The following is an 18,028-nucleotide window of genomic DNA, read 5'->3' on the forward strand; positions in this document are numbered from 1 at the left end:
GAGGTGCTAACTTATAAGAAAGTAAGTGGCACTAAATTTGGCTGAAAGACAAATATGAAATGAGTAGTAAACTGGCAACATCAGATGAGCAACTCATTGTGGGTGACACTGGATACCACACAGCTCTCATGTCCAGAAAGGCCCTCCAGGATCCGGTTCTGCCGCCTCACAGGGACAGCGGCCACTCTGCCCTGAAGGCTCTGGGGCCAGGTTTACAGCCCTGCACCCTGTGCCCAGCACGGCATGTACAAAAAAACTACAGTTGCTGTACTTTTCTGAGTCTCCGCATTCACCCATGTCAACATCTCTGCCCCTGTACATGACAAGAATCACTGCTCCATTTAACAATTGCCCACAATGCGCTGGGGCTTCCCAGGTGAGCCTGGATGACCATGGCCCAGTTTTACAGATGAGGAAACTGAGGCATGGAGATGTCAAGGGAAAGCAGTAGGGCTGCCCATGTCCGAACCTCAGCTCATTGTTCTTGTACTACATTGGGGCTCAGTGGTGGGATCGCAGTGCTCTGAGTTGAGTTTAATTTTAATTCTCATCATCTGGTGTTCAGAATCCAGAAATCCACCCAATCGCTTACATAGTTCAAAACAATATAGCCAGAACACCCTAGATTTTACAACTTTTATCACAAAGTTTTAGTTTGAAAACTTGATAACCAAGTTAGCAAATGTTGAGCTCCAAAGTGGGTTAACGCAGTGCCAGGAGCCACGTGACATGAGGCACTGGAAGGAAGGAAGGAAGGCAGACGGTCTGGCTGCCTCAGCCCGGCGCCTGCTCTGGGGACGAGCTGGGCCCATCCCACCCCCACCCAGCCTCGGAGTCCTCAACCAAAATATGGTAATGACATGAACAGTCTTGTGACACATTTAAGAGTAAATAAAATAAAATAGTCTGTGTTTTGAAATCCAGAAAATGTTTAGTAAGTTTTAGGCTATTGTTATTATTACCAACGATGTGACCAATAGTATGATTATTGTACTGGAAATAGGAAAACTTATATATTGATTGAGGCTCCAGAAATCTTCAAATCCATGTATCTTTAGACAAATGATGACTTCTGAATTTTAACATATGTCCAATGAAAGGCTTGGGGCCGACCTTGTGTTCTCCTACATCCTAGAGATAATAAATAAAAACTAGACAATTTTACCTTGACAAAAACCATACTGAGTAACATTACTGCTTTAATTCTGTTGTACAGCATGTTTTCATAAAGTATTTAATTATATACAGTGAATAATGTATTTTTTAATTTTAACCTCTTCACATCAACCAATTACACAACATCATACCGCCACCTTGTGGTGACAGTTTTAACTGCAGGCAAATTAACAACCAGGACAAAACGATGACCAATTCTCTACTTACCACTCCTGTTTTAACAATTCTGGTCCCTTGGAATATGCGAGTGGTATTAGCTGAGAAACAAAAAAATAACATTGTAAACTATGAATTTTTTGCTTTTTGTTCCAACAAATCTTTACTTACAAACACAAAGGTCAATTACATATAATTTTCATGTCATGAAATATTCCTTCTTAGATTTTTTTCCAAACCATTTAAGAATATGAAACCCTTCTTAGGTTGTCAGTCATTAAAAAATGTGCACAGGGCTACATTTGGCCTGTGGGCCATAATTTGCTGAATCCTATCTTAAGTTATTAGCCTAAAATTTTCTAATGGTTACTGATTTCTGATTTATTGAGGTAAACTTAAAGTAAAAAAAGTACAGATCTGAAGCGTAGAGTTAATTTCCACCTCTGTGAACACCAGTGTAGCCACTGCCCAACTGAGAACCACCCCCTCCCCCGTCTGCACCTGCCCCACCCAGGCGGTGCCCCTCCCCCTCAGCTCTGTTTTTGAACTCATATAAAAGGAATCTTATTATTTCACAGCTCTTCTCTGTTTGCTTGTTTATGATTTCTCATATTATCCTTTCAGTGATTACAATATATACCCTAAACTTATTATAGTTTACCTTAAATTTACCTCTAACACTTTCTAAAAATGTAAAAACTATACAATTATTTAACTCTATTTGCCTACCTCACCTTTTGTATATTGTCAAATATTTCACTTCTACTTAGGTTTTAAAACCCATTGTTACTTTAAACGGTCAAATTCTTTTATACTAACCACACATTACTCTCCCTGATGTTCCTTTCTTCCTGCAGCTCTGTTCACTCATGTTATTATTAAATAATATAATTTTAAAAAATGTTTACTTGTGATAAAATACACATTGCACAAAACCTGCCACCTTCACCAGTTACAGGTACAGTTCAGTAATGCTGTGTTCACACCGTCAGGCCACGGAGCCCCAGAATGTTCCGTCTTGTAAACCTAAACACTGTCCCCGCCCAAAAGCACGCCCTCACCCTTCCCCCAGCCTCTAGAAGCCCCACCTGTTTTCTGTTTCCTTTGGTTTGACCCTCTAGTACCTCATATGCCTGGAATCACATATGTTTGTCTTTTTGAACAGGTTTCCTTCACTTACTTCACTGTCCTCAAGGTTCCTGCAAATGTCAGAATCCCCTTCCTTTTTAAGGCTGAATGGTACTCCACTGTATGTGTACCACATTTTTTTAACCCATTCATTACTGATGGATGTTTGGGCTGCTTCCTCCTTTTCAATATTGTGAATAATGCTACAAAGTATAACTTAAAAAAAAGAGCATGTCAAACTGAGCTTTTGTCGTTATCTTAAAAAGCAGTAGTGTTAAGTAAACTAAAAGTCTGCTTCCTATATATACGTGACACTGAAAAGTTAACAAAAAATGCTAAGTTCCACAATAAATGACCTTTGTGCTTGCTGTTGTTTTTATCTAAACCAGAAGTGGCAGTTGACCAACATAAATTTTGTGTGTCCTGCAAGCTATTAAAAAAAAACAAACCAGTTTGCTGCTACTGTGAATTTGCCCTTTGTAAACACTGCAAACAACCACCTTCACTAGAAAAAAAAATCCCAAATTCTTGCTTATCCTGAAAAAATTACAATTTTTGGCAAAACTGAGCTCATCTTCCTGCAGGGCAACATCCGGCTGAGGCTCCGTGCCCCTCGCCCCCTCCAGTGGGCACAGGACCCCCAAGTTCCTGCCGACGCCCCCCCCCCCCACCGCACACGCTCACTGCCTGGCCCCAGGGGCACCTGTGTTTGCCACCTGACCTAACCATATATTCATTTTGTACAGCTGTCAAGTGAAGTGTGCAGAGACAAGTGAGGGGAACAGGCAGATGGAGAAGTCAATACCAGCAGGTCGAAGAAGGCAGCCTAGGAAGCAAAAGGCTCTTGTCGGGAGTAACCAGAAGTGCCAGGATCGGGGCTGCACTGGCTGCCTCACACAGGTCTGTGCCCCTCCCTTCAAGACAGGAACAAAAGTTCCCCAGAGATTCGCCTGAGTTTCCTGCCAGAGGCTCTGATTACGGCCCAGGAACTCAACAGCCACTCTACCAGCTTGTCTGCTTTTCATGAGTCTTGAACTTTCCAGCAGGCACAGTTCTACCCATGCTGACGAGGAAGTTCCTACAGGACCTTTCTGATCAGGAGAGCTTAACCTGGGTCCACAGGGCCTAATGGAATTCAGGGACAAGGAAAAATGACATGTGCACTGTCCCTTGTCCCCAAGCTCTCACTGAGATACAGCTCTTCCTTCCACTGTGAACACAGCAACAAATCCCAGCCGTGCTAACGGGACCTGAGACTTCGTCTCCGACCGAAACCAGGCTTTTTCTCACTGCCTCATGTTGCAGCTCTTCTGGGGCATCTTTCTGTTCAGCGCCACTCAGAAATCCCAGCAGCTACCAGACCCACCACTTGTCATGTGATTCTTTAATAAGAAAGTGCACATATTACCACATTCCAAATTTGTTTGTTTAAAATATTTTGACAACTGTATTTGAATGTAAGTGGTATCCTTTACTGTGTATTTTTCTGAAGTCATTTGAGGAGAGGATCCATCAGCTCTGTTGCCAGGCTGCCTGACGGGTCTGTGGCTCAGAGAAAAACTCAAGAACCCCTATTTCCCCATGACTGTTGAGAGTCCCCAAAAAGGCTTTGAACACTTGGTTAGTCAGTGCTGTTTATTACCCATTAGTTGAAGACAGGGACTATGTGGCTAACACTTACTCTTTGGAGTGGTCCATTGCTGTGCATACATGACTGGGCTTTGGAATAAGAAATCCAGACACAGTAGCCAAGTGATTCCTCACAGGTCAGATGAAGTAACTGATGGGCAAGTGTGCTGTACCTGCAGCATTCTCCAGATACTGCTTGCTACTGTTACCATTATATTTATGGCAGCAAGCTGAATGTAACACGCTTACTGTTATGTTATAAGGGTGTGAGTAGGGGTACATCTGCTATGATAAGGCAAATATCCCACATGGCTCCCTCATGCTCCCAAACCAGAGGTAAGGTTTATCACTGGGAACCCTAATTATTCAAAGCAAGGCTTCTGTCAAGTTTCTAAGCTTTTTCCTTTTCCCTGTTAAAAGTTAAGTCCTAACTTAGAAACTTTTGTACACTGGCCCCTACTGCTCATAAATTCCTACTCAGCTCACCAGAAAAGGTAAGTTAGCTGACTTCCGGTAAGACGGAGTTTCTAGGCTGCCTCCTGGACGCTGCAGGGAAGATGCTGCAGCCACCGTGGGAAGGAGTGAAGGGTTCGCGCCCTTTGTCAGCACACGGGGACAAACACCGGTGCACAATGGGGGTAAACTCACGTCCACCTCTAAGCAAAGAACGTCTATGGGAGGAGACACCAGCTGCCTTCAACGAGCCACAGTGTTCAGACATTTTAAATATTCCATGCTTAAAATTAATAGCTCACAAAGCTTTTTAAAATTATATTACATTGCAAACACTTAATTTTTCAAAGTCCATGCGGAAGCCAGCAAACTCAGGGGCCTGTTTGTCAGGAAAGGCAGTTCTGTGGGTTCCAGGCTCCTGGTCGGAGTCTGTGGGAGACCCATCGGTGATTTGCCTGCCCAGAGCTGCAGGGCCGGGCAGCAGCCGGTGCCCCCCACTGGCCCCTGTGCTCTCGCCCCTGGGCTGCCGCGGACACGGCCTCAGCCCAAAGTCCCTCCTCAACACAGGCAAAGGGGCCAGTCTGTGCAGACCACAGGTGGACAGGACAAGCGTGCTTTATTTGTGAAAAATAATACAGCATACTAATTTGAACTAGTTTAAATGGAAAGATGACATAATGTGGACATTAGCAAAGAGCATTTAAATACTAACTGCAAAAGTGTAAAGCTGGAAGGGATCCTTGGGTGGGAATTTAGGCTGGAGGGCTTCTTACTTCTAGGCTTAGGCTGGATTCATTATTTATTACTTTTAAATCAAACCTAATATAAAGGGGATACTGATAATCTGTACCAGACACTATGCGAACTACTTAACATTCATCACCCCAGGTCACTCCATAAAGATGCTATGAGATTGTTAGTACTTTTGATTGTGAAACTGAAGCTTAGAAAAATCAGTAAGCATTCTTAGAACTGCAGAAATACTAAGTGTGGCCAGGACTTAAACTTGAGGTCCTCGTTCTGGGCTTCACTTCTCAACCAGGAGTTCTCAGACTTTAAGGTGCAGGTCAGTTGCCTGGGACACCTGGCTAAAACTCAGATTCCTGCCCCCCCCACCCCCAGAGAGCCCGAGAGGCTGTCCATCTGGGAGAGCCCACGAATGTGCATTTCTCACAGGCTTCACAGGGCCCCTGAAGTTAAGTGCTCAACTGTGGCCATTTTCCAGGGAAAAGCCTTCACCAGACACATGACTGAGGAAGGTGAAGAACCACTGGCCTGGTAGGTAGGTTTCCCTGAAACCGAGGACCCAGGAAGAAGACGGCCACCCCGGGAAGGACCTCGGTCTGACGGAGCCAGCTGATGCCCAGTCCCTCTGTGCTGGTCTCACTCAGTGCACACGTCACAAGGGCCAGTCTGCAACTGTGGCTCACAGGCTGGTGGCCCAGGTTTGTAAATAAAGTTTTACTGGAACTAGGACTTGAGTTGAATTAGGGTAGTGATTTTCAAACCTTTTTCATCTCATGGCACAAATAAACAAATGACAAAAATATCTGCAGCACATACAAAATACGTTTTTTGCTGATCTAACAAAAAAAGTAGGTATGATTTTGTTTCACTTACTACACATGGCAGCTATTGTTGTGTTGGCTGTTGTAATTTTTAAAATTTGACCTTCTAAGGGAAAAGATGTCAGGGCCCCTAAGTAGTCAAGTATTGTATGTTTTAAAAATTCTTGTGGCACACTGATCGAAAATTGCTGGATTAGAGCAAGGAAGACAGAGTAGATTCTATGTTCTTCCTGAATTTTTAAAATTGATTTTGTTTTAAAAAATCCCATTAAAATATCATGTGTCTTAATTACCAAGTTTTTTGCACTCCTTTAAATTTTGAATGCCCCTCTTGCTTCGCCCTAGCCCTGCCCCTGGAACTTTCTGCCTATCCAAATAATCAGAATTTCTCAAGAAGCTCAAGGACCCCAGGAGCAGGGGCCTGTCCGTGAGGTTTGCCAGCTGCGAGAAGGAACTGCATCTCCTGGGGCTTTAAGTCCTTGCGTCATGCCAGAAGTCCACGTGGATACGCCGCAGCACACCCAGGAGGGCCTCCGTGATCTGGTACGGCACACAAACGCCTGGTTCCCACAGCTGGAAAGTGACAGTGACAGCCACAACAGTAATAAAAACCACTACTACGCTCTCCTCCTCCTCTGGTGCACGAACCCCACGATCTAAAAGACAGGCCTAAATTCCTGAGGCTCCTCAGGTGCAACTTGAAGCCCCACGTTCTCAGGCCAGACTTGTTTTCTTTTGTCTGAGCACCTCAGCAGCAAGGAGGCAAAGCATCAGGAGGCGGGGGCTGAGGGGACTCTGGCCTTACCTTGAAAGAGCATCGTCTGGCTGAAGTCGCTCCGCATGTCGTTCCGACACACAGCCTGGACACGGAACAGGTAAAGGCTGTCAGGCGAGACATGGCTAATGGTGGCTTTCTGCAAGGGAAGAAAAGAAAGGTAGGGAGCAGGTTTCAAGGCCACACCTTCTAAAGCCAAACCTAAAGTAATGTTCTGTATCACTTTCAGGTTTCTGGTGCCCGGCGCAGCCTGGCAGACACCCTGCAAGGAAAGCGCAGCCAGAAGTAGCCTTGCCTGGGAATCTGGTTTCCACACTGACACGTGCGGGACAGGAGGTAACAAAGTCAGTCTGGACTCATACTCTTGACTGTGGCTTGGACTGTATCTTCGGCCCTTTTTATACTCATGAGTCTTGAACTTGTCTCATCATTAATGTAACTGAGAGACTGTAGTTATCTACCCTAAACAGCCTCTAGAATGATCAGGTGTATGGGATTTCCAGAGCCACGCAGAGTTTAAAACCTCAAACAAGATCTTGGCCTGTCTGTTTCTTCGCAGTTTAAAGGTCTCATCGTATCTTGGCTGTGGGGTAAAATGGGGCATGGTGCCAGGAAGGACACCAGCCAGAGGTTGGGCACGGTGACACGCGGCCTTTTCACCCACGCACAGCTGTGCTTCTGAGCCAGCTGCTCGGTGTCTTTGGCCGCTGCAGCCTTCCTGTGTAAAATGGGGAGAGAAACGGTTGCCCCACAGGGTTCTTGTGCGAGCTGGTTAACACAGGCCTTGTTCCTATGTCGCCCACCTCGTGCAGCAGAAAGAGCAGCGCTGGTCCGGCACAGGACCAGCAAGCTCCAGCTCCCGGGCCATGCCTGGCCCTCTGTCTGCTTGTAAATAAAGCTTTATGGGCACACAGCCACGAACATTCCTTCACTTCTCGTCTATGGCCCGGTTTTCAGCATTCGCCCTACAATGGCGGGGGTGGGGTGGGGGGGGTGGGTTGTTGCCATAGTAACCTTATGTCCCATAAAAACCTGAAACCTTTACTATCTGGCCTTTTCTAGAAAAAGTTAGCCATTCCTAGTCATCAGACACCCACCGAATCCAGGTCCCAAATTCTCAAAGCTTTATTCCAAGTCTTTAAAAATGATAAAAAAGAAAGTACCTAAAAAGCAGACGGCACTTCCTTTGTGAAGAAACGAACGACAAACGCAAGTGATTTCAAAGGCTTCTCTAATGGATAAATGTCCTGTCACTGAAACGTGTGTTCCGGGCCACGGACAAAAAGCGGCCCTGGGGGCTTCACCACGAGTGGGTTATCCCTCTGTCCCCATTTAAAACCTCTGACTGGGCCTTCACGTGTCATTGTGGCCACACCTGCTTCCACAGCCTAGAAGAGGGCTTCCTGCTGAGAGCAGTAGGTTGGGGTCACATTATTTAACTTGAAGCCTCATTTATCGCCTTTGGAAAAGGTAGCAATGCCATCTGCCCCACAGGTGTGCAGTAAGGATGAGGAAGAGGCATGCAAACTGGAGAACGCCACACCAACGTTAAATATTACTTCCAGGTTTCTGGGCAACAGTCCCCAGCAGTCCGAGAATAGTTCTGTTGCCATTAAGTCAGCATGCTTGACTTCCTGAGGAATTAAGAAAATTAATTTCGTGTGTCTCAGAGGAAACTAACCACCCCTAGAAATTCTTACAAAAAAGAACTTGCTGTCAAAGCATGTTTTTCCCTACATCGTTCTCTTCCTCTGAAAATAATTTATGCCTCATTCTCTGGGCCTCTGACCCCGTCTTCTGTTCAGAGCAAAATCTTTGCTTCATCTATGCAGGGATTTATTAGAATTCACTCCAAGCCAGTATCTATTCATCTTTGCATGTTTAATTATTTTTCACTTAGAACAAAAAAAAATCGCCTAAGTGCCTGCATAGTTTCTGCTGATGAATGCAGGCATCTTCATTTCAGAAAGCGAGAAATCCCTCATGGATTTCCAATAGTGGCAGGAGAAAGGTTAAAATACATCATCACCTTAGGTAACTTTCAGTAGATTCCTCTCTGATTTCATGAAGCTCATCATTCCCTTATGTGACCCAGATAACAATGTCTAGTCGGTAAATTGAAAATATAAATGGAGATGAAGTAAAAGAATATTCATCTAAAGAAATATGAAAAAGTATGATTCTATAACTGATTGAATGGGCCCTGGGGACTCTGTATTGGGAGAAAAGAGTGATAACCACCATTTAGAACCCCACTCTGTGTGACTGTGTTTTTCATGTGCATATACAATTATAGATTTCATTACCTCAAAGCCTTCCTTTGATTAACGATAAAGGCAAAGGCTTCCACACCCGACTGTGCAGCTTTGAGTTTCTGTGTACGGACTTACAGGCTCGTGCTTGTTGGAGGGCCTGCTTTTACACGGGAAGAGGACTGCTTCCGAAACCTCTGCTCTGAAGGGCCTCCTGGGGGGGTGGCCACCACCCATTTATGCAAATTTTAATATGAGACATGGAATTGGGCATGTGCAGCTCAGAATGAGGTCAGAGGTCATAGTGTCTGAGAACAGTGGTTAGAAATGACAGGGTCACAGGGGTGCAGCAGGCAGAGCAGCTGAGGCAAAGGGAGCACGGGCGTGGTAGGGGCTCCCTGTGGCGGTGCGTGTAGCAGGCGGGGAGCGGGAGGGGAGGGTCACTGCAGCAGTACTGGCGAGTGCTTACCACGTGCCAGAACCTGTTGCACATGCGTGGGACGTTCAACACTTAAGATAACCCTGGAAGACGAAGAGGGCTCAACAGAAGCGCGCTGTTTTTAGAATAATGAAGGACGAGAGTTGGTTTTGCAGGGCCTAATTATAAAGACACTAACTAGCTCTTCCAGGTGGCACTAACGGGGCAGCGTGAGGGCGGACAGGGTGCAGGCCGGCTCTGGGCACAGGTCACACGAGGAGTCACCGCAATGGGGCAGAGCTGGTGGCAGCGTGAGGTGGGGGCGGCGCGGACAAAGCCGGCCTTCAGGGCCTGGAAGAGCGACAGGGCTCGGCCCCTTGCCTAACCGCAAGGGCAGCAGGCACCCCGACTTTTACCAGTTCTTTGTCGCTGTCCTTTGTAAATGTCTTCTCCTTCTCGTCTTCATTCTTGGTCCAGCTGTAGGAGATCACATAGTTCATGATGGGCGGGTGGTAGATGGTCTCGGGCTGGCTCCAGGACACCTGCAGCGCCGTCTGGTTCAGAGGCTGCACCTTCATGTGGACGGGCGGAGAGCTGCAGACTGAAGACACGAAGCGCAGGTCAGGGGCTCCTGGCACAACACAGCATTCGGCAGCGGCCCAGGGTCTTAGAGCTCAACCTCAAAAGCACGACACAGTAGTGGGGACACACAACACCCACACTGCCTTCACCTACATCGGCTACTGTCAACATTTGCACCTCTCTCCTCCCGGCCTCTTTTCTACACACAACTCTTTTTCTGCTAAATTATCACAAGCAAGTTGCAGACATCCTGACACTTCACTCCTTAATACCCAAACTGCACCTCCTAAGAATAAGGATATTCTACCATATGATTGCAAAAGACTGGATGTTTTGTCCCCCCAGATTCATGTGAAAACCTAATCCAAAAATGTCCTGTTATTAGGAGTTGGGTGGGGTCTTTGGGAGGTGATTAGGTTATGAGGGTGGAGCCATCAAGAATAGGATGAATGTCTTTTCAAAAGAGACCCCAAAGAGCTCCCCACCCCTTTGCCACCAGAGGACATCCTTGGACCAGGAGGTGGGCTTGCAAAGAGAGTGAGCCTGCCAGGGCCTTCCCAGCCTGCAGGCCTGTGAGAAATAAATTTGTTGTTTTAAGCCTATGGTAGTCTGTTATAGCAACCTGAGCTAAGACAAAAGCCCATTATCATACCTAAGAAAATAAACATTATCTCAAAAATGCTATCTGATGCACATTCCATATTCAAATTTCCCTGAAATTTGAGAGCCCGATTTGCAGAACCATTTCCCCCCATCAGAGCTGCATTTCAGTATGATAAGACTTGAGCTCTTCTAATCTGGTACAGTCATCTGGCCTTTTTCCTTGATGACTTTTTTGTAGAAGCCAGGCTATTTGACCTGTGGGGTATCACAATGAAATAAAATTGTAGATGAAATTCTATTATACATAGATAAGAGTACAAAGAAATAGAATTTAAAATGAGATGTTAAATAACTTTAAAGCAAAGGCACACAAAAAAGGGACGACTTTCTCTGACACAGCAGGAGCTCATGTAACAATTATCCTGATGTCGGGCTTGAGGAGAAGGCAGCTTCCCCCTCCTGTTTATGCCTTGTGGCCGGCAAGGGGGGAAGGGACATGGTGGTTCCACATCCACCTGTGCAGGGGCCGAGACTATCAGATCACCCCCGGCTGTGAACCACTGGTCTAAGTGGGGAGACGGGGATTCACCGAAAAACTCCACACGAGGGGCTGACATTACTCGCCTGGATGAGATGGACGGAGGGGCGGTACTCGGGATGGTCCAAGCACCGTATGGGCCGGTTTGGCCAGGTCTGTGGGCCCAGGGAGGCCTGGGGCAGGCACACCTGGAAGCTGAGAGCCGAGGAGGCTGAGCAGGTGGGAGGCAGAGGAAGAGAGGAGGGCAGGCCACGGGGCCACAGGAGGGAGGCCTAGGGGCTGGAAGGAAGCCAGCGCGGCTGGACTGAGGCACGAGAGGCGGGAGGAGACAGTGCTGGACGTAGCTGAGTGGAAGGTGGCACAGGCCCAGCTGAAAATTCTGGTCTTTATCTTAAGAGCGCTCAGAAGCACTGGAATATCTGAACAGAGGAAGACACAGAAGGTTTGAACTATACAGAGATACCTTGAGCAGCAGCGGAGCACAGAACAGAGAGGGTCCGGGAGTGGAGGAGGGGCCCCGGGAGGAGGTGCTGCCACGGCCTGCTGCTTGTAGACTCGGCAGCGGATTCTAGAGTGCACAGTTAGAGTGAGTGAAGGAGCTGAGCCACATGGAGGAGGTGCGCCAGGGGACCACGGCATGGTTGTGTCATCTCCCAGGAGCCCACTACAGCCAGCCTCTCCAAAAGCCCCAAGCCCCAGGCCACCCTGGGGACCAGGAGACTTCCCTGTACTTAGGAGCTGGCTACTGGAGAAGAGAGGAGATTGGTTTTGACAGGGGGGCATCCTTTCGCTCTTAAACTGCCAAATCATGCTGCAGCTGACGAGATCTGCTTTGTGTAACTATGACAGGGAGGAAGGAATAAACTAATGAGGCATTCCCACTGCCCCGAAGAACCCCTGAGGCATCGGCATCGTGCTGCCTGCTGCACATGCCACTAGAGCAGGGACGTCAAACAGTGTGTACGGAGGCTTCCACTGATGGGGGGGAATCAGTGTGGACACTAGGTGGCGCTAACAGACCGTTCAAAATATCTTAAAACTTCTAGTTTCTCAAAGCGGCATAGAGCAGCGGGGGAGGCCAGGATAGGACCTATATCCCCGTTTTTTCAAATGCCAATAATGAACCAAGACTCATATATTGGAAGCTCCTGTCCTTCACAACGATGACCATGTAGGAAGTCCTGACTCCTACATCTTTCCTCACCTCTTACCATATTCTTATCAACCCCCCAATTCTGAGGCCTTCACTCTCCTGTCCCAATTAGCGGAGAGCCGTATGGGGATGCACGTATCTCCAAGAGTTACATCAGCACCGCCTAAATAATTCCACCACCCACATGCGGGTGTAACCATTCTTATTTATCCTTTGAAATTAAAACAGCTGGGTTTTCTTGGCTGATTAAGATGACTCATGTTAATGTTTTAAAAAAGAAACCCAAGTAGTACAAAAAACGTAGGAAGAAAATGTTTTTAAAAATCACCCAAAATTCTGGTACCCAGAGGTGAGTTTTGTTAACTTTCTGGGAAGTCAGCACCAGACATGTATGTAAAAGCACATACATACAATTTGACGTAAATGGGGTATGGAACAGATACTACATGTCAATTCTGCATACTATTTGCATGCTATTAAATATTCCACTCCTTCTGATTTTTTTCAACTGTTTAAACATAAAAACCATTCCTAGCTTATGAATGTACAGACAGTGGTGGTGGGGGTCAGTGGTGTGCTGGCCCCAGACCTAGAAGATAAAAGGAAGCCAAACCTTTACCTAAAACGTGTGTCCTCAGCATTGAATTCTGCCCTCAGCTCAGCCTGTGACCCACCCTCCAGGCAGCTGAGATCCTTCCGTGTGGTGCTGCAGGGATCGACTATCTGTAATAAACAACCGAACTCCTCCCACTAGAAATGTGAGCTCCACGAGGCCGCACATTTTCTGTCTTGTTGGCCACATTATCTGTGATGCCGGACGGGACCTGGCACAGAAATGAATACTGGCTCCGTGAAGGGATGCTGGTGGACTGGATATAGTCCTTGATCTCGCAGCTCACAGGTCCTGTAGGACACGGTCCATCCACATCTCCAAGTTCATGGCTTTCCTTTCTCCTCATTTACTTGTCCCTGACAGCCCCACCCCATCCACCAGGCAGTCCAGCTTCAACACCACGCTTCCCTTCGGAGTTCTTTTCTCCGCCCCTCTGACTGATCTGTGCACCCTGTGGTGAGCATCAGGCTTTTCCCCTTCGCTTGCATGGGAATCAGGTTTTCCTGACAGAAAGGTCACCTATAAAATCGGGACCACACAATCTGTTCCTGGGCTCATGTTCAGGAGCCTTCAGTTCGTGGGAGGAGCCTATTGCCCGCCTTCACCTCACTCCTTCACCAAGGAGGCACGTGCTAATCAGAAAGAGCATTGGGTCTGAGAGGGTGGTAACACCCCAGTGTGCTCAGTGGCTGGGAGATGCAAAATGAACAGGTGCCCTGCACGGACAGTGAAAAGAAGTGGGCGGCACATCAGTGTGCCTGTGCTTCTGAGTTTTGCCTGCTTCTTTAGTGACAGAAACCCTTCTCTCATGTAAAACCACTCTCAAAACCCCAAATACAAAGCAGACAAAAGAAGGGATTTTATGAACCATTTGGAAACGCTGGCATAAACCAGTGTGAGCCTCGGAGCCAGACCCACGCAGCGCTCACGTGAAATGGGCGGTCGGTCCCCAGCAACTCCCCTCGCAGGTCTCGGTGAGATGACAGGCCTGTGGGTCGGAGGCGGCTGGCCCGTACGGTGTTACACAAACTGGTATATTTTACATACAAAGCTGGACTTCTGCCGCAGGCCTGCATGCACACGTGGCGGCGGTCACCTGGAGCGGCAGAGCACTTCAGACTGGGTGGGGCGTGCTCACGGTTGCTTCACCCACAGGCCTTAAAAGCACCAAGAACCCCCTCACAGGCACACTGCCAGAGCCACACACCCGCCACTGCAAACTGCACTAACACAGGGACTGGACACTCATCTTGACGCCCTCTGCACAACACCGAAGCCTTTGACCGTGTGGGCAGTGCCATGTGCAGCTGGCTCTCTAGAGAGATCTCCCCTTCAAAGTGCTCCTGACATCAGCCGTCCCCTCCTCGGGCCTGAGTACATTCCCACTGGCGTCTGATTGCTTTCCACGGGGTTCTCGGCTAATGCTCATGCCGGCCCTGAGAATACCTGCCATCATTCTGAACCACCTTTAATTATGACCCCAGACTTCATTAAACAATGACAAGGCTTCTAGCAGAGAAGGTCCTGTGACTCTGCATTGATGTCGAGGATATTTTCTCTGTGGTTCTACAAGGACATGGTAGGCCCGCCCAACCCACCACACTCCTCTCCACTCTGGCCCTTAGATAAACCAATAGGATCCACGTGAAGACACTGATCCATGTGTTTAAATGCCTTAAACTACTGGGGGCTGCAGGTCCTCCCAGGCACCAACAGGCCAATTATTGGCCAGAAGTCAGAGACAGCACTGCTTAAACACAGCAAGTCAGTGCCAGTTCACTATTTCACAAGGCTTATCAATAGGAATGGAAGTGGGGGGACTGGGCGGGGTGGGGGCAGGTGTGACACTATACACCACCCAGGGTGGTGTCCAGGGATCGGCCTGGCCTGAGCCTGCTGAGCAGAGGTGGGCCTCCTCACAGGGACCGGGCAGGTGAGGGAGCAGGGCACCGTCTCCTCTCTCGGCAGAAGGGAAAGGTTCCAGTGGAGCAGAGCTGCGAGCCTTGACTCAGCTTAAATGCCTGTCTTGTCTTTACTGCCCCAGCTCAGCTCAAGAACCCTTGAATATGGAGCCCTTCAGGGGAACTTTCCAAAGAAATGCCTTCAGGGAAGGATTTCTCTCTCTGAAGGGCTGGACTAAAGAGGTCTAGGTAAACACAAAATACCCCGAGCAGACCATGTAGGACTTCAAACCTGGAACCTTGGTGCTCCCCCAGCCTGCCCAAGGTTTTCTGAAAGGGACCGTGCAGGGCAAGGAGGCCAGAACTGGGAGAGAGGAAGTGAAAGTGGGACTCCTGCTGCAGCCTTTTGGGGATTTACAGCAGCCCGACAGTATCTGACTGGAGCTGCCAGCTGCCCAGGGCGTGCCGTGTATTCCTCTCAGACGGTCCATGTACACGGAACTGAATCCAAGTGGCGGGTTCGATTATTCTCCCCACTGAAGATGAGTGAGCACACTGGGGTCCAGGGAGACCAAGCCACTGGGCTTGGCCAAGGACACAGTCAGGGGTGGGTTCAGAATTGGAACCCAGTCGGTCACATTCCACACCAGAGGGGGTCATGTGCGTTCCACCCGCAGACACCTCCCACATCTGTTTTCTTATCTGCAGGGTGAGGATGCAGGTGTCAGGAAGGTTAGCCAAAGTGCTTAAAGAACACACAGGGCTAGGCAACTACAGTACCCTCGGGTCCCTGGCTTCTTCAGCAGGGCAACAATCTTTCGTGCAGAAAAGCACCCTTCCCACTCTCTCTGCCTTCCCAAGCTTCTCTGTTCTTGGTGACCGATGAGAACGCTGGGTCTGACAATTTCCATAACAGTCTTCAACTCCCTCTAAAACTGGATGCAGCCCAATTACCATTCTCCCCCATCAGAAATGCAAACTACATTCAGGTCCCTCAAGCCATCATGGGGACGCTGGGAATACATGCAGCGGTACAGGCAGACAAGCCCCAGGGCCTATACTCTGTGCCATTCTGTGCTGACACAGCAACTTTAAGGAGTTCCCATCTGAGGAGCCTGGCTGGGGGTGGAGGGGGTGACACAAACCCTCACTGTAATTCCGTGCGGCTGCTGGCTCTGTCATCACCTTTGTTTTAGAGGCTGAGACTCAAGACGTATTCACTCTGGAGTTAGACTGCTTTAATTCTGGACATATCAGCAGCATGGCCCTGGATAAATGCATAACATGCCCAAGCACTTGCTGACTGATGCACAGGAAGTGTGCTGCAGGGAGTAGCTATTGTTAAATATTTACTGAGCACCTACTATATGCCAGGACCCTCTCCAGCAACTAGCCATGAACGTGAACACAAGCTGACATGGCTCTTGAACCTCTGGAGATTACAGCCCCCAGGAGAAATGCACCAACCATCTAATCCCTACCAATTCATTCTCTAGCTACAAGGTTATTTGTTTGTTTTTAGGTTCCGCATATAAGAGAAATCTTATGGTATTTGTCTTTTTCTGTCTGACCTATTTCACTTAGCATAATAACCTCTCGGTCTATCCAAGCTTTCATAAAGGGAAGAAATTCATTCTTTTTTAATGGTTGAACGATATTCCACTGTATATATACCACAATTTCTTTATTCATTCACCCACGAACAATTAGGGAGTTTCCATGCCTTGGCTACTGTAAATAATGCTTCAATGAACCCAGGAATGCAGATATCTTTCCGGTTTTGTTTCCCTTCAGATAAATACCCAGAAGTGGAACTGCTGGATCATACCGCACTTCTACTTTTAATTTTTAAGGAACCTTCATACTGTTTTCCACCAGTTTACATGGCCACTAGCATCCTTACCAACACTTGTTATTTCTTGTCTTTCTGATGACAGGCATTCTAACAGGCCTGAGGTGACAGCTCATTGCGGCTTTGATGTGCATTTATTTCCCTGATGAATGGTAATCTGGCGTGGATTTTCATGTACCTGCTGGCCATCTCTACATCTTCTCTTATTCTAATATTAGGTCTCTGTCCCCAGTGCCTGACACAGGGCTCCTAGATCCCTTGTAAATTCTTAAGTGATGAGAACATTAAGTAGCATCTCTTGTTCTGTGGAGGGGACCATGTGGGCTTCTGGAGGGCTTCTGGAATGTGGCTGCTCACTGCAAGGATCAAACCACAATTAGAAGCCCCAAATTTTCAGCCCCACCTACATCCCCTCCTTTAGAGAGGGGAGAGTGTCCAGAAATGGAGCCAATATTGATTATACTTATGCGTTGCAGCCTCCATAATAATCCCAAAAGTATGGGGTTCAGGGTGCTTCAAATCTGGCTGTTCACCTGTACCCTTTATCATATCCTTTAATAAACTGGAAATCGTGTTTCCCTGAGCTCTGTGAGCCATTCTAGTAAGTCAATCAAACTCAAAGGGTCTTGTGGGAATCTCTTCTTTGTAGCCAAGTTGAACAGAAGTCATGGGTAACCTGGGAATCTATTTTTTTTTACTGGTTTTTGAAGTGGGGCGGGAGGAGTGCTGTGGGGCGAGGCTTCATCTTGCGACCCTGATGCTGTCTCCCGGTAGGTAATGTCAGAACTGAGTTAAACTTTAGGACATCCAGCTGGTGTTGCAGAGAATTGCTTGGTGAAAAAACCTCTCATACATTTGGTGACCAGAAATGTTAGAAGTGATGGGTTCTGTGTGAAAGTACGGGAGAGAGACACGGGAGATGGACAGTTGGCTCTTTCCCTGCTTGGGAGGCAGAACTGGTTTTCTTCCACACCTGTGGCATTTTCTCCACACCGCCCGGTTGGCATCCTCTCCATTCCATTCCATGAACAAGTCCTAGTGTGTAATTCTGTTTCTCAGCCCCAGATTGAGTATTAGATGCTCTATTTAGCAAATGTCGCGAAGACGGCAAGTTTGAAAACTTCCATATCCCATCAGTTGTGTCTGCTGTGCATGCAACAGAGCCATGCACTTCAAATATGTACAACAGCAGCAGCCTGTGTGTGGGAAGGCAGGGGTGGACAATCAGTTC

The 18,028-nt window shown here is 47.7% G+C and overlaps 1 protein-coding gene across 3 annotated transcripts in view; it reads right to left on the bottom strand.

The window, feature by feature from the left end:
- The window catches only part of PTPRG (protein tyrosine phosphatase receptor type G), a 720,169-nt gene that overhangs the window by 97,417 nt on the left and 604,724 nt on the right, over window positions 1–18,028 (bottom strand). For all 3 annotated transcript variants that reach the window (XM_053669375.1, XM_053669374.1, XM_053669376.1), the window contains exons 9-11: window positions 9,972–10,156; window positions 6,916–7,024; window positions 1,384–1,433 (exon numbers count right to left, since the gene is read on the bottom strand). In XM_053669375.1, coding sequence (XP_053525350.1) covers window positions 1,384–1,433; window positions 6,916–7,024; window positions 9,972–10,156 — 344 coding nt within the window. The remainder of the gene's footprint in view (window positions 1–1,383; window positions 1,434–6,915; window positions 7,025–9,971; window positions 10,157–18,028) is intronic.

This window comes from Artibeus jamaicensis, unplaced genomic scaffold (genome assembly GCF_021234435.1).
Source record: "Artibeus jamaicensis isolate MK-2021 breed Jamaican fruit bat unplaced genomic scaffold, CSHL_Jam_final contig_519, whole genome shotgun sequence".
Lineage (NCBI taxonomy): Eukaryota > Metazoa > Chordata > Mammalia > Chiroptera > Phyllostomidae > Artibeus > Artibeus jamaicensis.